Genomic DNA, 20,916 nt, shown 5'->3' on the forward strand with positions numbered 1-20,916 from the left:
TATTCGCCATTTTCGTAGGAAGCAACGAAACTGTAAAAAAGTCATAATTTACTGCCGACATTTTACCACCCGCTCCCAAAAAACATGAGCGAGCCGATATATTTTTTGTTTATAATATAATATAAAAAAACAGAAGTAATTATTTTACTCTAATCGTCTTCGACGGCCACGATTCAATGACAGTAACCAATACCAGTCGTTGATGAGTCTTATCGAAAGAAAATACAAACGAGGGGCAGTTTCGTAATTTGAGTGTGATTCTGTGCTTTGAGTTTCTCGGCCGAATAAAAAAACAAAGCTCTCCCTCATGTTTTTGTTCTTAGCTTTTTCTGCTAGATGGAGGGACCTTGAGAAATTCTCTCTGCTTTGCGTTCCCTGCTTTTCCTACAGTTATTCGAAATTCTCGAGCATAATCTGTTTCTAAGCTGCGCTGTGAGTACTGCACTTCCATATTCGACTTTCTGGTATGTAAATTTGTTGTTATGCGAATGTAACTTTACCGCTTTCTTTTTTTGTTTGATTTGGGTTAGGTGTGCTGAAAATTTGAGCTGAGATCTAGTAAACTTGGGTTAATGGTGTACGTTTGTTCTTGATAATTAGCATGTGTTTCATTTGGAGCTGAAACGTGGATCTTCTTTGATTTTGTGTTGGTTTTATTTTTCTGCTTTTTGTAATTTTGTTTGTTTATTTTATTTTCCGTGCTAGTGTTTCTCTTGCCTGTGAGGTTGTGAAGCCAGAAATTTGGCTTAGTGATGAACCAAAAACTATTGAAATTTTGGATTTGAAATCATTTTTTTCCCTGTATATATATATTTGCGTATTTAATAAGTAAAAACACATGAATCTACGAGAAAAATGTGACGGTAAAATTCAGTACAGAGGGGAAGGAATGGCCCAGGCAACCCTGGTTGCTTGTCCACTGTTTCTGGTAGGTTTTGATATCTGCTGTTTCTATTTTCGTTTTATCAATCAAATTTTCCGTGCAAAAATTGATGAGTACTGCTTTGGTTAAGAGTTTTACATGCCTTTTTTCAATCTTTTGTTGCTATAGTTTTCCCACCTGAATGCGGTTCCTTTTGTTTGTCAAAACAAAAGGAGAAGAAAATAATGGATTGCTTTTTTTTCCCCCCTCCCCTAACCTTTTCCTGCTTCGGAGATCAGATATTTTTAAAACTTGTGGTTGTTTATGTTTTGATTGAACATTTTGTTTGTATAGTTAAACTCTAATTATTGTTTTAAAAAGCATTTTCTAGAACATTTCTTGTTTTAAATAACACACAAATGAAACAATTGTTTCCCTGATCTCTGTAGTAAAGTGTCAGTATTTTCCCGGATGGTAGGTCTTCGGGTTGATAGGTTTTGAATCAATCAAGTGTGATAACTGAATATTTGTCGTGCCGCAGATTTGTAAAACAACATAAAAAGTTTCGACTTTTATGTCTCCTTCATTGTTGGGCATTGAGGATCTAAGTCAATGTAATGTTTCTTTGATGGCTTCTTCTGCATCAATTGAATCTATCTCTCAGAATGGCCTGGGGTTGAAAGAGCGCAATTACTTGGGATTGACCGATTGTTCCTCGGTGGACAGCTCTGCCATTTCTGATGTACCCCAGGAAACCAAGAAGAATTTAACTATGAAGGCCACCGAATTGAGGCTTGGTCTTCCTGGATCACAATCCCCCGAACGAGATTCAGGCATTAACTTGACCAGCATGGGGAAGCTTGATGAAAAGCAGTTATTTCCCTTAGTTCCGTCAAAGGATGGAATCTGCTCATTGTCACAAAAGATAGTTGTTTCGGGGAGTAAAAGAGGATTCTGTGACACTGCCAATGAATTATCAGAATCGAAAAATTCCTTGTTTGGTGTGGGCAATTGGATGTTCAATTCCGCGGGTTCTGATTCTGGGCAATCAAAATTAGCTGGTAATACGGGGACAAATGTTATGCCAGATATACCTGCAAAAGCATCTAAGGAATGCAATAAGAAGGTTAATGACTCTAACACCAACAGTGCACCTGCTGCTAAGTAAGTGCTGAATTTCACGGGAAAATGTAGGAAACGATTTAGATAATTATGGTTGGATGAGGTAGTTTTATTCTATGATGCTTGCCTCTGCTATTTTTTATGCGGTGTTGCAGGGCACAGGTTGTTGGTTGGCCTCCTATCAGATCATATAGGAAGAATACTCTGGCCACAACCTCGAAGAACAATGATGAAGTTGATGGTAAACCAGGACCTGGTGCTTTATTTGTCAAGGTCAGCATGGCTACTGCTCCTTATCTGAGAAAGGTGGATCTGAGAACATATTCCTCCTATCAAGAACTTTCTACTGGATTGGAGAAGATGTTCGGTTGTTTCACCTTTGGTAAGCCGTAAGTTGTTATTTCAGTGTAGGTTCTTTAGCCTTTACTGGTGGTTCTAGGAGAGTATTCTTGTTTCAGGACAATGTGGGTCCACCGGAACCCCAAGTAAGGAGATGCTGAATGAGAGTAAGCTGAAGGATCTTCTGCATGGACCAGAATATGTGCTGACATATGAGGACAAGGATGGTGATTGGATGCTTGTTGGAGATGTGCCATGGGAGTAAGCTTACTTTTCTGCATTTATACAGTATTTATTATTTTTCCAGGCTTTTTTATTAAATGGAAGATGAGTAACACTGTAAGTAATCTATATGCTTAACAACACTGAAATGGAAAAAAGGTATCAAGTTGACGCAGTTAGCGAATTAAAAATTACAGAGTTTTCCTGTGTTTGCAAAATGCTAACTAAACATTCGAGTCTCCCCTGAGAAAGACATGCCACCAAAACTGTGATATTTGTTCTAATATCCATATGCTATGGAGTTTGTTCTTACACCTCCTGCTTATTCTTTATTCACTGCACGTTGAAAAGAACACATGCTTGTCTTTTGCGACAGCTATACTGGTGTAGTGGTGTTGACTGTTGAATAGCATCCTTCAAAGATACTTTTCATTCCCTCACTACTCACTAGCACAGTAGCATTGCAATGCCTGAGAACTCATTTTCTTCTTCATTAGCCTGCATCCAAATACAATGGCCTTTCTCCATAAGCTTGTGACCAAGTACAATGGTAATTGGCAGAGTGTTCACAATCATACCAATTGTTTATTTTCAGCTGTCAAAGCAATTTATTTAAGATTAGTAAATTCTGAGTGAGAAATTTGACAAGAATCATGAGTATCCGCATGTGGCAATTACTACTGCAATTAATTCATACCAAGGAAACTGTTTTGTTCTCTGTCCTTCTAGACTATTCTCTCGGTTTAATTGAAGCTCTATCCATGCTGATGGTCAAATAGGTGATTTCTGTTATAACGGGTTTACCAACCAGCAGCTAAAACAAAATGCAACCCCGTTTGAAATTTGAATCCCACCTTTTGGTACTCAAAAGTTTAACCATGAATTGCAGAATTCACAAAATTTTCAAAATATTATATTATTTTTACATTTACTTTGTAAAAAATGATACTTCAACCCATCTCTAAAAAACTGTGGAAAGTAGACTTGAAACAAAAATCTGGATATAAATGACATTGTTGGCTGTTGCGTCTTGAAGGTATTATACAGATAGGCAATGGTTAAAATTTTAATACCCGCTGCTCTGTGTCTACTTATTGAGCTGGGAAAACTTTAATATTTATCCAGGATTGGTTTTTTAATCTTTCAACTGCACACTTTTATATGAATGTTTGATTATTCTCTCCATTTTAACCGGCATGAATTGTTCCCATGTACGATACACTATGGACACAATCTTTTCGTCTTATTGACAACTGATGCTGTTTTAGGATGTTCATCACTTCTTGCAAGAGGCTCAAAATTATGAAAGGCTCTGATGCTATTGGATTGGGTGAGAAATATTCGTTCCTCTCATCGGTTTTTAGAAGGTTTCAAACTATTTGAAACCATTGGTTTCATTCTGCTCCACTTCGGATGCTGATTTCTTGTCAACGACAGTAAACGCATTTCATTTTCTCTACAGCTCCCAGGGCCACGGAAAAATCTAAAAACCGAAACTAGCATCCGACCATGGCCGATGGCTGCTTTCTGTCTGCACGATTGAAGGTGGAATACCCAACAGCACAAACAGGAGAAAGCGATCAAAATGTTCAGCCCCTGATGCAATAATATGTTTGGTATTGCTTTTATTCGCATGTGTTCTTGAGTGCACTGTGTCTCCGACAACTTCATGCTATTATATTTGTACTATTTTATTTTATTTTCTGCCCCTTAAGTGATACCGTGTAAAATTGTTTGAAAAACTAAGTTGCATATGCGTGTTGTGTATTAACAAATTTAATGTTTGATATGTATGTTGGAATAACTTGTAAAAATGTTGTTAGTAATGAACTCGTCTACTCTGTGTGATTTTAAAATGCTGTAATTCCAGCTAAACTTGGAAATTAACAGCATTTTTTGCTTCACAAAAAAACTCTTATGAAACCCTTGTCAATTTTGTTAGACACATCTACTATTTGACCTTACCAATAAAAAATATTATTTTCTTTTTCAAAAGTGTTATTTTTTTATTATAGATGTAGTACATAAGATCTTCTAAATTTTCCATGGAACCGTCATCTATTATCAATTACTAGCAGTATACGCGATACAATACATAAATATTATGTATTTATGTATCTATATATATAAATTTGATCACCTGCACCCTAGGGTGCAGGAAATTCGCGTGCGATCACTAAAACTCAGTACCGGGTTTTAGTGGTGCAAAAAAAAAAAAAAACAAAAAGCACTTGATCGCACACAAATTTCCTGCATTCTAGGGTGCAGGTGATCAGATCTGTCTATATATATATATATATATTTGTATTTTATTTTAAATATTTGATTTAAAAAATTGATGAAATTTTAGATTACCATGATTTATTTTTTTTGTTGCAAAAATAGATGGTTAAGAAAAAACGGTGAAGACGTTAAGAAAGTGAAGTAGTAAACTGTTGATTTCAGTGAATAATCATAAGGATAATTTTGTATAATTATTAAAATGAACAAAAATAGTTGCTATAATATCATCGTGCATTATAATAATAATAATAATAACTATCGTATCGGCGTATTTTTTTATTTAATTTGATTTATATTCAAATAAAAACGTAATATCTATATCATATGAGTATAATTCTGGCAAAAAAAATGATATCTTCTTTTATACATAATAGATAATAGTAAATTATTAAATAATATATATATATATATATATATATATATTGTACATTAAAACGACAATTTTTTTAAAATTTTGCTCCGACACGGAGATTGCTAAAAAAACGATTATATAATGGTCAAGTGTTCGATTAAACTCCAAAGACAGTTCAACTCTGTGAAGTAGGTAAATGCTTGATTAATAGTCAGGTGTTCGATTTCCCTACCAATTTTTTCTTAGACTAGTCTGCTGCACATGACTTGTCAGGTATAGTTTACCCGACTAGCGTGACTTGCAAGTTATTGCGTTAGTTCGAAGGTTCACCAGGTGCACATCAAAGACAGCGACTGCAGGATCCCACATCGGTAAAAAAAAAGACTAAAAATTAATGATTGATTAACAATTTTTTTTTAAAATATTCGATCCATTATCTTTACTATATAATTATTGCTAAACACCTTATAAAAATTGTCATGGTCAATTTAATGTATAGACTAAATTACCCTTCTTCATAAATTACAATTACAATATGAAAACTCCCTTAATTAGGTAAACTACCGGCCCAAATTTGTGACTAAAATATAAAATCACGGCCCACTTCCCATGCCACCCAAACACCCACTTTTCTTCAACAGTGTTCTCGATCTCATTTTTCCAAAATCTTTGTCGATTGTTTAAATTATTTATTATAAAATTTATGAATAATAAAAAAATCATAACAAGAAATCTGATATCTTACTAACTAACGTTATATAAAATAATAAATATTATGCTCCACACGCTTGCGTGTGCGTCGTTGCTAGTATTTATAATATACACGTTCTTTAGTAATAATTTTTCTTCAACATAATGCCGATGGTAAAATATAAAAAAACATGGCTTCCAAAAAAAATTATTTAAAAACATAAATTAAAGTATATAATTTATATTCTACAGACTATTTTACACGCAGAGTGTTTATATTCATTATATCATCCTCAAAAAACATTAGATTAGATGATGAAAATTAAAAACCAATTATTTATTACATGCACGCAATACGTACAGATATAGCTTAAATTTAATCTTTATTATATTAATTTTTTAATATAAAATATAGTTACGATATAATTAATTTTTATATTTGAAGTTTCTGATTTTACTGTATTTTACTTGACTGCGAATTAGTCAATTATCGGACAAGGGATGTAATAGGAATTCCGAATTCATAGTCTATTGACCATGAACGCCAAGCTATGAGATTCACATGAAAAGTGCTCTCACACCGATTTCCATAGCTTTCTGCAGGATTCTAAAGACATCCCACCAATGCCAAGCTCCCCGCCGCCATGTGCAAGCCCGAAGTCTCACCGGAGCTCAACCGTTGGACCTCTACGCCGCCAATCACCTCATCAACAGGCATTCGAAGTGTGGCCGCTTGGACATTGCACACCAGCTGTTCACCGAAATGCCTCACACAAACATTGTTTCTTGGACTGCGCTTATTTCAGGGTACGCCCAGCACGGACACGTGGACGAATGCTTTGGCTTGTTTTCTGAGATGTTATTTCATATTAAACCCAATGATTTTGCTTATGCGAGCGTGTTTTCGGTTTGTGATTATAAACGAGGTGTTCAAGTACATGCGCTTGCTTTGAAAACAGGTTACGAGGGTTGGATTTATGTGGGGAATGCTTTGGTGGGAATGTATTGGAAGAATGGTTCCAATTCGGGTGCTGAGGCTTGTAGGGTGTTCGAAGAGATGGGCACTCGCAATCTTGTTACTTATAATTCAATGATTGCAGGGTTTGGAAAGCATGGACAGGTTGATAAAGCCGTTTCTTTGTTTAGAAGAATGTTCCGCGATGGTGTTGATTTCGATCGGGCCACGTTCCTGAGCTTAAATTCTTCGCTATGTGGACTTGACAATATTGTGGGGCACTTGTGTTGCTCGCAATTGCATTGCATTGGCGTGAAAACAGGGTTGGGACTAGATGTTGGAGTAGCGACTGCTTTAGTACAAGCTTATTCTAGTGTTGGTGCGGAGGTTAGTGATTGTTATAAGTTGTTCTTGGAGATATCTTGTTCGCATCGGGATGTTGTTATGTGGACTGGAATCATGACAGCATTTTCCGAGAGGGCCCCGGAAGAAACTCTTCTCCTTTACAATCAGATGAGTAGGGAAGGCTTATGTCCAGATTGTTACGTTTTTTCCATTTTATTGAAGGCTTGTTCAAATCTTGTGACTGAGAGGCACGCTGCAGCCGTGCATTCTCAGGTGATTCGAGTAGGCTTTGTGAACGTTCCAGCGCTCAATAATGCTCTTATTCATGCTTATGCTCGATGTGGTTCTGTAGATGATGCAAAGAAAGTATTTCACGAAATGCCACTTAGAGATATCATCTCTTGGAATTCAATGTTCAAGGCTCATGCAGTACATGGTGATGCCGAAGCAGGACTAAACTTCTTTAAACAAATGGATGTTGCACCGGATGACACGACCATTGTTGCATTGCTCTCTTTGTGCAGCCATGCTGGGATGGTGAAAGAAGGAACTGAGATATTTGAAACCATGTTCGAGAAATATGGAGTCGTTCCTCAACTTGATCATTATGCTTGTATGGTTGATATTTTGGGACGAGCTGGATGTCTTACAGAAGCCAAAAAGGTCATAATGAAAATGCCTATTGAACCGGATTTCGTTGTTTGGAGTGCTTTTCTTGGAGCATGCCGAAAACATGGAGAAACCCATATGGCCAACTTAGCATCATCAAAGTTGAAGGAATTAGATCCAGAAAACTCCCTTGGATATGTTATGATCTCCAATATTTATTGCTCAAGCAATAATTTTTATCAAGGCGGTTTGACGAGGAATAAAATGAACCACTTTGGGATAAGAAAAGAACCAGGTTTGAGCTGGACAGAGGTTGGAAACAGGGTGCACGAGTTTGCATCCGGTGGTCAGCGACACCCTTGCCTAGAAGCAATATGTGTATACTTGGAGGAGCTATTGAGACAACTCAAGAAAGTAGGCTACGTTCCTGCGACGAGCTTGGTTTTACATGATGTAGAAGAAGAGCATAAAGAGGAGCATTTGTATCACCACAGCGAGAAGCTGGCTTTGGCCTTCTCTTTAATGAATTCCGGTGGAACGTTTTCCAGTGGGGGTGTTATCAAGATCATGAAGAATATACGAATCTGTTTAGACTGCCATAATTTTATGAGAATGGCGTCGAGATTTGCTGGGAAGGTTATCATCGTAAGAGATGCTAACCGGTTCCATCATTTTAAGGAGGGAGCTTGCTCTTGCAATAATTACTGGTGACTGTGTTTGTTTTGTAACACCTCTTAGATGAAATTTGAAGGCCGATAGTTTCAGAAATCATTCCAGGATTGGCTAAATGCTAATGTATATCAAAATTAATAACAATTATTTTTTTTAATTGTGCCTGATTAAATTAGAAATCGATGTGCTGCTGCCTTTGTTTTGTTACTGGATCCGTTTTGGACAAGACTAATTACATCCAGGATAGTTGGGGCACTGCAAAACAGACCAATGTATCTGAAATCGAAAGAATGATTTATTTTTAAAGATCGAATCGCTGAGTGAGATCGTATCACAAATTAATTTCGTGAAATGTATCTTTCAATTGAGACTCATAAAAAATAATTGTATCTTTAAATCGGCATATTAAAAAAAAAATAAAAAAAAATCAACAAAATACTCTAGACTAGACCGGAAGTGACATATAAAATCTATCTATAATTCTATATATAATATAAGAACCGAAAAACCCTGAAAGTCATCAATGGCGGAGGAAGCAGCAGTGCCCTATAAACCCTACAGTCTGAAGCACACACTGAGCTCCCACAAACGCGCCGTCTCAAGCGTCAAATTCTCTCCCGACGGAAGCGTACTCGCCTCCGCTTCCGCCGACAAGACCGCCCGCACCTACCTCGTCTCCTCCCTAGCCACCACCCACCACGAATTCTATGGCCACGAACTCGGGATCTCCGATCTCGCCTTCTCCTCCGACAACCGCTTCCTCGCCACCGCCTCCGACGACTGCACCCTCCGCCTCTGGGACGTCACCACTGGGTCCCACATCAGAACCCTGACCGGCCACTCCAACTACGTGTTCTGCGTCAACTTTAACCCCCAATCCAACATGCTCGCCTCCGGATCCTTCGACGAAACCGTACGCATTTGGGATGTTAAGTCTGGGAAATGCTTGAAGGTCCTCCCCGCTCATTCCGACCCTGTGACGGCGGTTAATTTCAATTTGGATGGGTCGATTATTGTTTCGAGTAGTTATGATGGGCTTTGCAGGATTTGGGATACCTCCACTGGGCATTGTATGAAGACTCTTATAGATGATGAGCATCCGCCTGTTAGTTTTGTCAAGTTTTCGCCCAATGGGAAATTTATCCTAGTCGGAACTCTGGATAGTACTTTGGTGAGCTGCTTTCAATTCCATTTCTTGATTTTTATCCTTTAATTGATTTAGTTAAGTTCATTACTGTATGCTAAATTCTTCTTGATGGAACAGAGTTTAAAGTGTAAATTCTGAGCTTCGTAAGGACATCTAGTGCTCTAAAAATCAATAGATGGGCACCACTTGATAAATTTGAGGCCTGAAACACATTTCGAGTAACTATTCATGAATATTGTGTATTTAAAAAAAAAATTGAGGGAGAGACTGCAGAACATTTAATTGCACCAATATCAAGTTTGGTTACGGAGGTACAAAGTACTTAAATGAAATAAGTTACAGTTTATCTCTCTGGTTCCATCATGTTTCATGAATATGAAGATTTGGTTGGTTGGCATGCCCTCAGTGTGATTGTTTTTGTGTGTTCCTTTTCTGAGTTCATTTTAACTATAACTTGTTTTAACTTGAAGTGATTTTGCCAGAAGTGTTACCTTTTTTTTTTTTTTTTAAGAGACCAGAAGTGATACTTATTAGCTAGGAATTGTGTTATCAAGATAATAGTGATGTTATTGGTGCTCCAAATATGTAACACAAGTAGATGGTCTAAAACGGAATCATTGGCTTGAAAAAATCCTACTGGTTTTTTACTTTGTATGCGCTGTCATCTTGCTATACCTCCCACATGGTACTGAAAATGAACAAGATTTGTTTACTCTTGATTTCCATTTCCTCTCACATTTGTCATGATCTCTCATGACACGAATCTTGTCTGGGTGAAATCTTTGTCCATTTTAGAAAATTTTAAGATTAAGATATAATAGGTTCAGCTCCTATCAGAATCAGGTTGCATAGTGGTGGTAGCGGTTCAAGTTTCTTGAACTGTAGAACCAAAAGTCGTGTTATGCAGAGTTGTTTATTTTCATGTGAGGTTAAATTTTTACAGAGTTGACAAACAAGCAGATATGACCTGCCACAGTTCGATGATATTCACATCCTTCCCTTGTCTGGGAACTTTTGAAATTGTTGCCTAATGTGTAAGACGAGTGTGCTTGCACTTGTTCTATCGAGTTCTCTCCCATGTAACATTGAATTTTTTACTTGCAGCGGCTTTGGAACCTGTCCACGGGCAAATTTTTGAAAACATACACGGGCCATGTCAACTCGAAGTACTGCATTTCTTCAACATTTTCCATAACAAATGGGAAGTACATTGTTAGTGGATCAGAGGACAATTGTGTGTACTTGTGGGAGCTCCAGTCCCGGAAAATTGTTCAAAAGCTTGAAGGCCATACAGATGCAGTGTTATCTGTGTCATGCCACCCGACTGAAAATATGATCGCATCTGGCGCTCTTGGGAACGACAAGACGGTCAAGATTTGGACTCAGGAGGAGGATTGATTTAGTTTTGTTGCTAGAATTTTGTATCATAGTTATTTCTGGTGATTTAACAACATTCCTGAATAGAGATTATAGGAACTGGGAAGCAGGGTTGCAAGACTATACGGTTCTTGTATTTTGTGTCCTCAGGCCATTTGCTATAATAGTTATATTCAACTATTTTCTCCATTATGTCAGCTTTACTATATTTTCCATCGTATTTAAACTACGATTTGTATTATATTATTATTATAAGATATATGCCAAAATTAGTATATATATATATGTATATTATATTATTAAAGTTAAAGTTCTCGGTATGTTTGCGAAACTTTTTAAAATTTCCACAAATATCTATCTAATCTTTTCCACATTTCACCTTCGCTTGATTTTCTTATTATAGTAAGACATCGTTTGGTCTGAGGTATGGTATAAGTAATATATAGATAAGTAATATAATGTAATAAAAAATAAATAAGAAATGATAGTTAAAATAGTATTGGATTTGATTGATAGATTATAATTTATTTGATTTGATTGATTAAATTTTATATAAAAATGTTAAATGATTTTTTTGTCTTTTTAACAATAAAATAAATAAAAATTATATTATTTATAAGGGGTAATATAATAATTTGAATTCAATGATTTGATTGACGTGAGATAAATAATTAATGATTTGATTGATGTAAAATAAATAGTTAATATATGTATAAATAATATGATGAAAAGAACGTAGGATATAATGAGATGAGTTATACATATATTAATAATATGGTGAAGAAACGGTGCCTAACTACATTTTATCTATTCAATTGTTTAAAAAAAACTATACAAACTATTTAATATAATATCAATATTTATAAATTTCTGTTATTTATGCATTCAATAAATTATTACCTATGCTTAAAAATTATAATTAAAATTTTATTACACACGCACACATATATATAAATAATCACAATGTCACTCTAAAACCAAAATTCAACACTTGTTCAAAAATCAAAATATCAAGTACGAAATGCAAGACGTTAAAATCGGATCCCGTTGACTAAAAAGCTTGTTCCCACCTCACACCAAAGTCGCGTTTCTGTTTCAACTTTCATAACAGCAAAATGGGACTCGAATCATAATTGGACGTAAATTACTAAAAGTCGAACGAACGTCGGATTTACGGATCGAAAGAACCAGCAGCGGCAGAGATGAAGAAGGAAGTGGTGGCGGTTGCGGCCATGGCTATGGCTGCGGCGGCGGTGGGTGCATCTCTGTTAGTAAGGCATTGGAAGCGTCGCAGCGAGCGGCGGTTGAGGCAAGCTCAGCGAATACTTCGTAAGTTCGCCAGGGACTGCGCCACACCAGTGGCCAAGCTCTGGCACATCGCCAATGAGTTGGCGTCTGAAATGCAGACGGCACTCGACGTCGGTAAGGATGGAGACAGCATCCCCGCACTTCCCTTGCTCGTCTCCTATCTCGCACCACTTCCCACAGGGTAAACAAATTTTAGATTACCTTCAACTATTTCAAGAAATTTGATATTCGACCGTGTTCACGTTATAAGATTAAGTACACACGTTGTCCCGTGAATTACAAGATTGCTGAAAACTTCTTATAACTATTAATTTCTATGTTTTTAAATTTTGAGCACAAGTATCCCTGAAAACATGCACAAGGGGGGTGCATGCTCAAAATTTGAAATCACGAGAATTTATGTGCTCAAGATTTGAAAAAAGACGGAGTATGTTCAAGACCATTCTTTTTTAAGATTTAATGGATGTATGCAATTAACCCGTGTTTGTAAAATTGATTGTCATTAATCTTTGATATAAATAACACACATGCATGCATCATGCATGACAGGGAAGAAAAAGGAACATATTATGGCATTAACCTGCGGGGAACAAATTTTGTAATGTTGCGAGCCAAATTAGACGGCAAGAACGAGCCTGTATCTGAACTGCAACGCCAAGAGGTTCAGATTCCTCCTTCTGTAATGGCGGATACTAACTCTTGCGAGGTATGTCATGAGTCGAATGTATAAAAAAAAAAAAAAAAAAAACTGATGGGATTTCAGCAAAACACTCGATCTTTATCGATCAAAGTTCAAATTATCAGGAACTACTAGATTTCATCTCCCTGGAGCTGGCGAAATTCGTCTCGATACATGCAAAAGAAGGTGAGGCAAGATCAAGAGAACAAAAACTGGGATTCACGGTCTCGTTTCCCGCAGATCAAGCTGCTGCATTCACCTCTATGATCAACTTTGAGTCGCAAGATTTGTCAGTCGACTCCACCGTTGAGTACTCTTAACTAAGGAAAACCGTTCGATTCGATTAGTGCAACGATACATTCACGTAATGTATGTTTGCCTGCGTTATAAATCAGGTTGGCAGGGAACTGAGAGACCAAATCAACAAGTCCTTGGAGAAGAACAGTTTGAACATGCAAGTTTTTGCAATCGTAAGTGATGGATTCAATTCTTGATCCATTTTAGCTTCATTATAAATAGGAAAAATTGTTTTTTTGGTCATGTTTGTTTGTCACTTTGCGATTTCGGTACAATACATTTTCAGATTTCAGTTTTAGTCCGGTATCTTTATTTTTTTGACAATTTTAGTCTTTTTTCCGATGTGGCGCTGATGTGACACCAATACAGTGCTGACGTGGAGCTGACGTGTACAGTGCCACGTCAGCATTTTCGAAGAAAAATGACCAAAATTGCCAAAAATCGGAACATGCGGGACTAAAACTGAAATATGAAAACATAGATGACCAAAATCGCATAGTGACAAAGATACATGACCAAAATTGCAGTTTTCCCTTATAAATATTCGGGCCTGTAAAATATTTGATCGTGGGAGGTGGGATTTATAGGTTCATGATACAATTGGAAATTTGGCTGGAGGAAGATACTACAGCAGAGAAAGTGTTGCTGCTGTGACTTTAGGCATGGCAACTGATGTTTCTTACATGGAATCACCCCAAGAAGCCTCAAAACTCCTAGCACAACAGCGGAATTCGTCCGAAACGGTACGCAAACGTACATGGAGCCAAAACCCAACGTTATATTAATATTCAGATTGATTGAGCTTAATTAATTCTTGCATGGCAGGTTGTTAACATGCAATGGGGAAACTATAAGTCCTCTCATCTTCCATTGACGGAGTTCGACGTCTCATTGGATGTCGAAAGCACGAATCCAGGACACCGGGTATTGATCTTTAGTTTAGGATTTGGATTTTTTCTGAAACTTCAATGTTATTTATTGTTTTTTTTTTTTATCATAACATATGTTTTCCAGATTTTTGAGAAGCTTATTTCTGGCATGTACTTGGGAGAGATTGTTAGGAGAGTATTATTGAAGATGGCTCGGGAAACTGCTTTATTCGGAGACTCTGTTCCACCAAAACTAGCCATCCCTTACTTGTTAAAGTAATTAAGAGACTAATATGTTACTCTAAGATTTTAAATATATATATTAAAATTGAATTTATAAACTCAAGTTTTCTTCATTAAATTGTATTCAGGTCACCTGATATGGCTGTAATGCACCAAGATACATCTGAGGATTATGAAGTAGTGAATGAGAAGCTGAAGGAAATCTTTGAGGTACTCTGATATATTATATATATGTTTTATTCCTTAGTAGTTTCTTGAATTGTTATTTGATTAAAGGGAGTTGCACTTGACGACTGGCGTGCATGTTTGGTAGGAAGGAATGAGACGGGACCGGTATAATTTTTGCCAACTTGTTGACATGTTTATACTTTTAACATGACTAATGAGCATGTGGTGGGTATCAGATAAGCAATTCAAGTCCTATGGCTAGAGAAATAGTAGCAGAGGTATGCGACGTCGTAGTCGAGCGTGGAGCTCGATTGGTGGGAGCTGGAATAGTCGGAATCGTGAAGAAACTGGGCAGACTCGCTAACAAGAGGAGCGCGATAGTGGTCGAAGGAGGGCTATACGAGCATTACCGTATATTCCGAAACTACCTGCACAGCAGTGTGTGGGAAATGCTGGGGAGCGAGCTTTCAGATAATGTGATAATAGAGCACTCGCATGGTGGTTCAGGGGCTGGCTCTATATTCTTGGCTGCTGCACAAACACAATGTCTTGCACACCCCTGATATTATTTCTTATTTTTCTAGAGCTAGTTTAGTGTTTTATTATATGATATGATGATACTTTTGACAATTTATCATTTATTTGGTATTTGTACGAGGTTTACTTTGAAGATTTCCTTTGAAAAATTGTTACATGATGATTGGGACGGATTCAGAAATTAGAATTGGGGTGGACTTGAACTTAATCAATAAATTATATATTAAAAAAAAGGTCATTGCATTGTACCACTCACAAAAAATAGAAAAATTGTGTTTTTGGTTATATATGTCTGTCTTTAGGATTTTGATCATCTATGTTGTCAAATTTCAATTTTAATCTGTTATCTTGGTTTTTTTTTTTCGCAGCTTTCATCTTTCTTTCCACTTGGCTCTGACTTGGAAACAATGCAGTACTGGTATGACACTGAAGTTTATAGTGTCACATTAGCACTTCCAATAAAAAAAGACAAGAATTACCAAAAAACATTGCGCGATTAAAACTGAAATTTGATAACATAAATAATCAAAATCATAAAATGACAAATTTGCAACACCAAAATGTAATTTTCCTTCCAAAAATGTTGTGCACTAGAATTAAGAAGATGGGTTAGGCTTCCGGTGTCAAAATTAAGTATTATATATTGAATTAAGTAAAACAACTTACATATGTAATAAAAAAAATTTGGGGGTGAGCTACAACCTAAACTAGCCTAAGCTAAATCCGTCCTTGCATGATGAGAATAGTTACACACACAAATGCATGTTATATTTAAAATTACAAAACTATAACAATAAAAGTATCATAGTTTTGTAATTTTTCAAAAATAACGTGTGACATATATAACTTTTATTGTACATATGTTATTACTTGCCATGAAGACGATGTTGTTGCAATTTGTGTAGTTAATGATGTAATTGGTACGTGATTGACCACTAACGTTAACGTGGTAATAGAGAATAAATCAATCTTTGTAAAGGAAACCCCGTCTCAAATCAAAATTTAAATATTTAATAGGGTTTTGTAAATTATTGTTAAGAAAAATTATTTTTTTGGTTGTGTATGTATGTCACTTTGCGATTTCGGTTCTCTATGTTTTCATATTTCAGTTTTAGTCCGCTATCTGTGTTTTTTTAGACAAATTTTAGTCTTTTTTTATGTGACGCTGATGTGACATCAATGAGTGCTGATGTGGAATTGACGTGTATAGTAACATGTAAGAATTTTTTAAAAAAAAATGATTAAAATTGCCAAAAGTCGTAACATACAAAACTAAAACTGAAATCTGAAAACTTAGCGGATCGAAATTGCAAAAGACAAACACACAAGACCAAATTATAATTTTCCTTTACTATTATTATGATGTAAAATTACTAAAATCGTACGGTAAGTTGCCTTTTACGTACGAGATTTTAATATCTAATTAATCACTCGAAAATTTGATTGTAGTGCGATAAATTTATTGACTTTTTTTCTTTCTTTAAAAAAACTTGAATATTAATATGTTACACCATATAAAATCCAATGTTCTAAAAGCACGAAAAAAAGAGAATAAAACATGAAATACCAATAGATTGTGGGGTGACCGCATTGGAGCAGTTTACCGAAATACATTACAATTAAACTTTCGTTACGTTTATTTAATTTTGTAAAACTTGAAACTTTATTACGATTTTATTGTATTTGACGTTTTGTTTTATAACTTACATAAAATTTATTTTTGCAAGGGTATTTTGGAATTCAAGACCACACTAGCTTGCCGGTCACATGCATGCATATTGTGGGCACGTAATACATGGTGATGGTGTCATCAAAACCATAGCTCACCGAAATTCCCTTTTAATCAATCACATGCAGATTAATTAGTTTGCATCTGAAATATATATGTAATTTTAGGACAAGTTCAATCCAGCAAGCACTAGAATCCAGAGACACAAAGTGGAATATATTCGATCTCGTGTTATAAAAACCAAATATCTTTTAGTTTTTTAGTATTTTTAATTGTAAAATTGGAGACAAGTTTGGTGATATGGTGGACTTTGAAGAAGCATTGTCGAGCCATTTTGGAGTAAGTTAGAAGAAACTGCAAAAAGAATTCTACAATACGTTTATACGTGACCTTACGTCGAGACAATTTGTACAACCAAGCCCACTCTAATAGGACAAAACATCATATAATATATACATATATGTATATATATATATATATATGATATTTTTATTTTTAGTATGAATTTCATCTGATGTAACATTATGGTGAAATTTGAAGCTACTCGAAAAATTCATGATGTGTGTCCAACATATGTGATCATCGAATGATTTTAAATACACTGAGTGAAATTCTCCATATTGCATGACAGAGTTGTCGAGGATATTTATCTTAACTTGTCACATTAGCCCTCCAACATTTTTTTTAATGGAAACTTGTAAAATTTTATTAATGAGTATCACGAGTTACAAGTCCATCTATTGAAATATTGTCTCACATCGGTATGATAAAGTTTCCTGAAAGTCCTTAATATAGACAAAGACAACTCTCACCACTTGAGATAGCTTTTGAGTTGAGTTAGATCCGAGTCAATTTCTTAACATGGTATCAAAGCTCAGGCCCTCCGTGTATATATGTTGGACCGCCCATAATTGGGCTACTTATACGTAGGTCACTCGTTAATATCTCCATGATCCAGATGTTTATTTTTGGGTGTGTCTATTTGTGGGGACCCGGGTTGCTAATCTTATCTTAGGGCAATTTATTGTAATTAACAATTAAACAAGTACTTAAAAGAATTAACGAAACAAGAGCTAAAAAAAAAAATTTTGTTTTACAAGCTTCTAAACATAATAAACATAAACTAGCATGTATTCAAGCCATAATATACAAAGTTCTTGTATCACTTCTAGCATGGTTCAACAACATAAAGTACAAGTCGTGCTACTTAAGCCCGTGTCCTCACTTGCTATGCCTCAATCTCGAGCTATCCTTGTCTTTTCTGACTAGCTCCTGCCCCACCTATTGCCATGCACACATACAAAACAAAGCAATAGCCGGATAACTCCGGTGAGAATAAAATCCCAGTATAAACAACTTTAAACGCGAGATAATAAACGTAAATGCAATGCAAATGGCAAAGGAAGGCTATCAAGCTGATATCAATAAAACTTAGTTCTTTGGGATCCCGAGGAATAAAATAACTATCAAACCACCGATACTCCCATTCGAGGCGGCATCAAGTATTTTAGTCCTCTGACTTTGGTACAACTATAGTGAGTCTTCTGGCTCTGAACATAAATCCATATTATGTGCCATGAGTCAAGCTGACTCTAGAAATAAATTTACAGTCCATGCCACTCACTACAGCTCTCCAAACGTCATCTGCACTCTAGGCGATGGCTGCCCTCTGTGCTATTAAGGCTGGAGTTCAAGATGAATGCAACATAAGCTGTATGCATTAAAAGCTATAAAACACATCTTGAACAACTAAGCATATAAGCAAACAAAGCAGTACAAACAAATAATCACATAAGAAATATAAAGAAACAAGTATGTGATTGACATGGGAATACTTGAAATGAAAGCTATTTCAAGCGTTCTATCCCATCTGAATTTGCTGTCATTTATACCTTTCGATGTCGTGTCTGACAGTACTTCAAGTCTGAAAACATCATAGTAAAACCATCTATCAAAATCTGTTCCAAAGCATAACAAAATTTCAACTAAAGAACTTCAAACCTTCTAAATCGTTCTCGATTCGAATCGACAATCTCGAGTTCGGAACACTTTGATCAAATCTGAAAAATAGTAGATACAATCTAACCATATCAAATTCCAACTCTAATCATGCTTTGTTCAATCAATAAGAGCAAAATCTTGACAATTTGCAAATCGGCGGCATAACGACTAAAACCGGCAATCCAAACAATATCCCAATCAATCCAACAATCCAGATAACTTATAATCTCTAACATATCATCTCATTACCATAAAAATCAGTATCAATCAAACATGATAGTGTTCGAATTATTCTTCCCAAATTCATATAAAATCCGAACGACAGTCTTTTTCCGAACCGTCTGCGAATACACGATCGGTACAGCTGATATACGCATATATGATAAAATCATAATTTTCCATCTTCAACATAAAAATAAAATCTGAGATATGTAAATAAAACATGTACCAAATCGAAGGTCTCGAAGCTGTGATCGCAGATATATATTTATCTGGAATTTCTGATAACCGGAACGCAAGTTATCGGAGCTTTTGCGGATAAAAATGACTTGGGACAAGGGTTCAGCCGATGTTCTGCCTCTTTTCTTTTCTTTTGCTGATAACACACGTGAATTGCATATGAAGCAAGTGGAAAAGATGATAAATATAAGCATATTTGCAGTTTAGTCCCTGAACTTTTGGCTATTTGCAATTCAGTCCCCGAAAAAGCGATTTAATTCAATTTCAATCCTTTCCAATTTAAGAATATTAGAATTTAATTCTAAACTCTAAATATTCCCAAATTAAATATTCTCGGATTAAAATTAAATAATCCCGGGCCTTACACTATTTCTGGCCATTAGATCAATGATTTAGACATTTTCTTATGAATAAGATATTTTTTAAAAAAAAAATTAAGTCGTTATTCTTTTTTTTTTTGAGAAAATTAAGTCGTTAATCAATCATGAGTTAAAATAGAAATTGTAGCCTATGTTTATTGGAAATTAAATGATAATGATAATAATAATTAACTGAATGAGCTAGGTTAATTAATCTATATATATATATAATAACTGAGTTTTTGCCAAATATAGTAAAATCCCGCCAAAAATTTTTAGCTAAAAAAGGAAAAAAAACACTACTTATTTCTATTTATATTTTAAATGCAAAGAAACATATTTCAAATCTTTTCATACCATATATATATATATATATATATATATATATATAATAGATAAAAATATTTCACAGATATAATTGACTCAAATTTGCATAGTTTATAATATTTTTATTTGCTAAAAAATTTGCACATTAAAAAGTGGATAAATAAATACAAGTATAATAATAAATAAATTATCATTTTAAAATTTGCTTAATCACTCTATACAAATTTATTAATTTTATGAATCTGTATTTATCAAATAAATGCTTTAATATATAAAATATTTAAAATTTTTGTCGTTGAATTTTTAAAATGAATTACAATAGAAGATTTAATATACGAAATGAAATAATTACCTAATTTACTTTTAACATTTAAAAAGTCTTTCAATTTCGGAGATTGAATTTTCTTAAATAGAATACAATATTATAATTAATAATATGAAAGATTGAGCACGGATTGAATTTTTAGATTTTAATTACTAAATTAAATCACAATATTAATATAACAAAACATTCCATAATATTTGCATCTATATATATATATATATATATATATATATCCAATTAAAATTACACAACATTATTTACATTATTCCCTAATTTCAGCATTTTTTTTATAATATTTGCTTTTAAAAAAAATTAAAAATAAAAAATAAATATTTAAAATAAAATCCAACAGAAGATTCGGAAATAAAAATTTTCAGAACAAAAATGGGAAAAAATAGTTTTAAAAATCATACTTTTTAAAATTATATTAAATCAATTATTCTATATTTGGCATATTTTGATTATGGAGGATTTTCAAAAATTTAAATTTCAGGCTTAATCAAAATATTACGTAATGAAAAATTGCATAATATTTTAATTTTTAATTTTGTATAAAAAAACTATACAAAATCATAAATATAATTAAAACTATAAAAAATCACTATCTATAATTGCGAATTAGAAGCATACAAAATCATTA

The 20,916-nt window shown here is 34.7% G+C and overlaps 4 protein-coding genes and 1 long non-coding RNA gene across 6 annotated transcripts; 4 read left to right on the forward strand and 1 right to left on the reverse strand.

Annotated features, from left to right (window-relative positions):
* The first annotated feature begins 285 nt into the window (after positions 1-285).
* LOC140879685 (auxin-responsive protein IAA9-like) lies at positions 286-4,371 on the forward strand. 2 transcript variants are annotated; one of them, XM_073283521.1, is made up of 6 exons: positions 286-432; positions 1,404-2,026; positions 2,140-2,366; positions 2,443-2,584; positions 3,814-3,875; positions 4,008-4,371. In XM_073283521.1, exons 2-6 carry the CDS (start codon positions 1,437-1,439, stop codon positions 4,043-4,045), a joined length of 1,059 nt encoding a protein of 352 aa, XP_073139622.1. In that variant the 5' UTR covers positions 286-432; positions 1,404-1,436; the 3' UTR covers positions 4,046-4,371. The 2 variants fall into 2 exon arrangements, with proteins under 2 accessions (XP_073139622.1, XP_073139621.1); XM_073283520.1 differs by having other exon boundaries at positions 307-464.
* Positions 4,372-6,385: 2,014 nt separating this feature from the next.
* LOC140883748 (pentatricopeptide repeat-containing protein At1g71420) lies at positions 6,386-8,561 on the forward strand. Its single transcript, XM_073290334.1, has one exon. It carries the CDS (start codon positions 6,433-6,435, stop codon positions 8,488-8,490), a length of 2,058 nt encoding a protein of 685 aa, XP_073146435.1. The 5' UTR covers positions 6,386-6,432; the 3' UTR covers positions 8,491-8,561.
* A 384-nt stretch (positions 8,562-8,945) lies between these two features.
* Positions 8,946-11,160, forward strand: LOC140883333 (COMPASS-like H3K4 histone methylase component WDR5A). Its single transcript, XM_073289761.1, has 2 exons — positions 8,946-9,622; positions 10,703-11,160. Exons 1-2 carry the CDS (start codon positions 8,975-8,977, stop codon positions 10,994-10,996), a joined length of 942 nt encoding a protein of 313 aa, XP_073145862.1. The 5' UTR covers positions 8,946-8,974; the 3' UTR covers positions 10,997-11,160.
* A 1,017-nt stretch (positions 11,161-12,177) lies between these two features.
* Positions 12,178-15,102, forward strand: LOC140877152 (probable hexokinase-like 2 protein). Its single transcript, XM_073280679.1, has 9 exons — positions 12,178-12,464; positions 12,833-12,989; positions 13,088-13,267; positions 13,358-13,432; positions 13,847-14,002; positions 14,085-14,183; positions 14,274-14,404; positions 14,500-14,581; positions 14,776-15,102. Exons 1-9 carry the CDS (start codon positions 12,178-12,180, stop codon positions 15,100-15,102), a joined length of 1,494 nt encoding a protein of 497 aa, XP_073136780.1.
* A 3,553-nt stretch (positions 15,103-18,655) lies between these two features.
* On the reverse strand, positions 18,656-19,392 carry LOC140877562 (uncharacterized). The gene is made up of 3 exons (XR_012149286.1): positions 19,255-19,392; positions 18,807-18,865; positions 18,656-18,729 (listed from the first exon to the last, which is right to left on the reverse strand). It is a non-coding gene; the product is annotated as an uncharacterized lncRNA (long non-coding RNA).
* Between the last annotated feature and the right edge of the window lie 1,524 nt (positions 19,393-20,916).

This window comes from Henckelia pumila, chromosome 2 (genome assembly GCF_033568475.1).
Source record: "Henckelia pumila isolate YLH828 chromosome 2, ASM3356847v2, whole genome shotgun sequence".
Taxonomy (NCBI): domain Eukaryota; kingdom Viridiplantae; phylum Streptophyta; class Magnoliopsida; order Lamiales; family Gesneriaceae; genus Henckelia; species Henckelia pumila.

Excerpts from the sequence above, each read along its gene's own strand:
- LOC140879685 (XM_073283521.1), top strand. The coding sequence starts at position 1,437 with ATGTCTCCTTCATTGTTGGGCATTGAGGATCTAAGTCAATGTAATGTT. Across the intron at positions 2,367-2,442 it reads GTTCGGTTGTTTCACCTTTG|GACAATGTGGGTCCACCGGA; the intron begins GTAAGCCGTAAG and ends TTCTTGTTTCAG. Across the intron at positions 2,585-3,813 it reads GTTGGAGATGTGCCATGGGA|GATGTTCATCACTTCTTGCA; the intron begins GTAAGCTTACTT and ends ATGCTGTTTTAG.
- LOC140883748 (XM_073290334.1), top strand. The coding sequence starts at position 6,433 with ATGAAAAGTGCTCTCACACCGATTTCCATAGCTTTCTGCAGGATTCTA.
- LOC140883333 (XM_073289761.1), top strand. The coding sequence starts at position 8,975 with ATGGCGGAGGAAGCAGCAGTGCCCTATAAACCCTACAGTCTGAAGCAC. Across the intron at positions 9,623-10,702 it reads GAACTCTGGATAGTACTTTG|CGGCTTTGGAACCTGTCCAC; the intron begins GTGAGCTGCTTT and ends TTTTACTTGCAG.
- LOC140877152 (XM_073280679.1), top strand. The coding sequence starts at position 12,178 with ATGAAGAAGGAAGTGGTGGCGGTTGCGGCCATGGCTATGGCTGCGGCG. Across the intron at positions 13,268-13,357 it reads ATTTGTCAGTCGACTCCACC|GTTGGCAGGGAACTGAGAGA; the intron begins GTTGAGTACTCT and ends GTTATAAATCAG. Across the intron at positions 13,433-13,846 it reads ACATGCAAGTTTTTGCAATC|GTTCATGATACAATTGGAAA; the intron begins GTAAGTGATGGA and ends TGGGATTTATAG.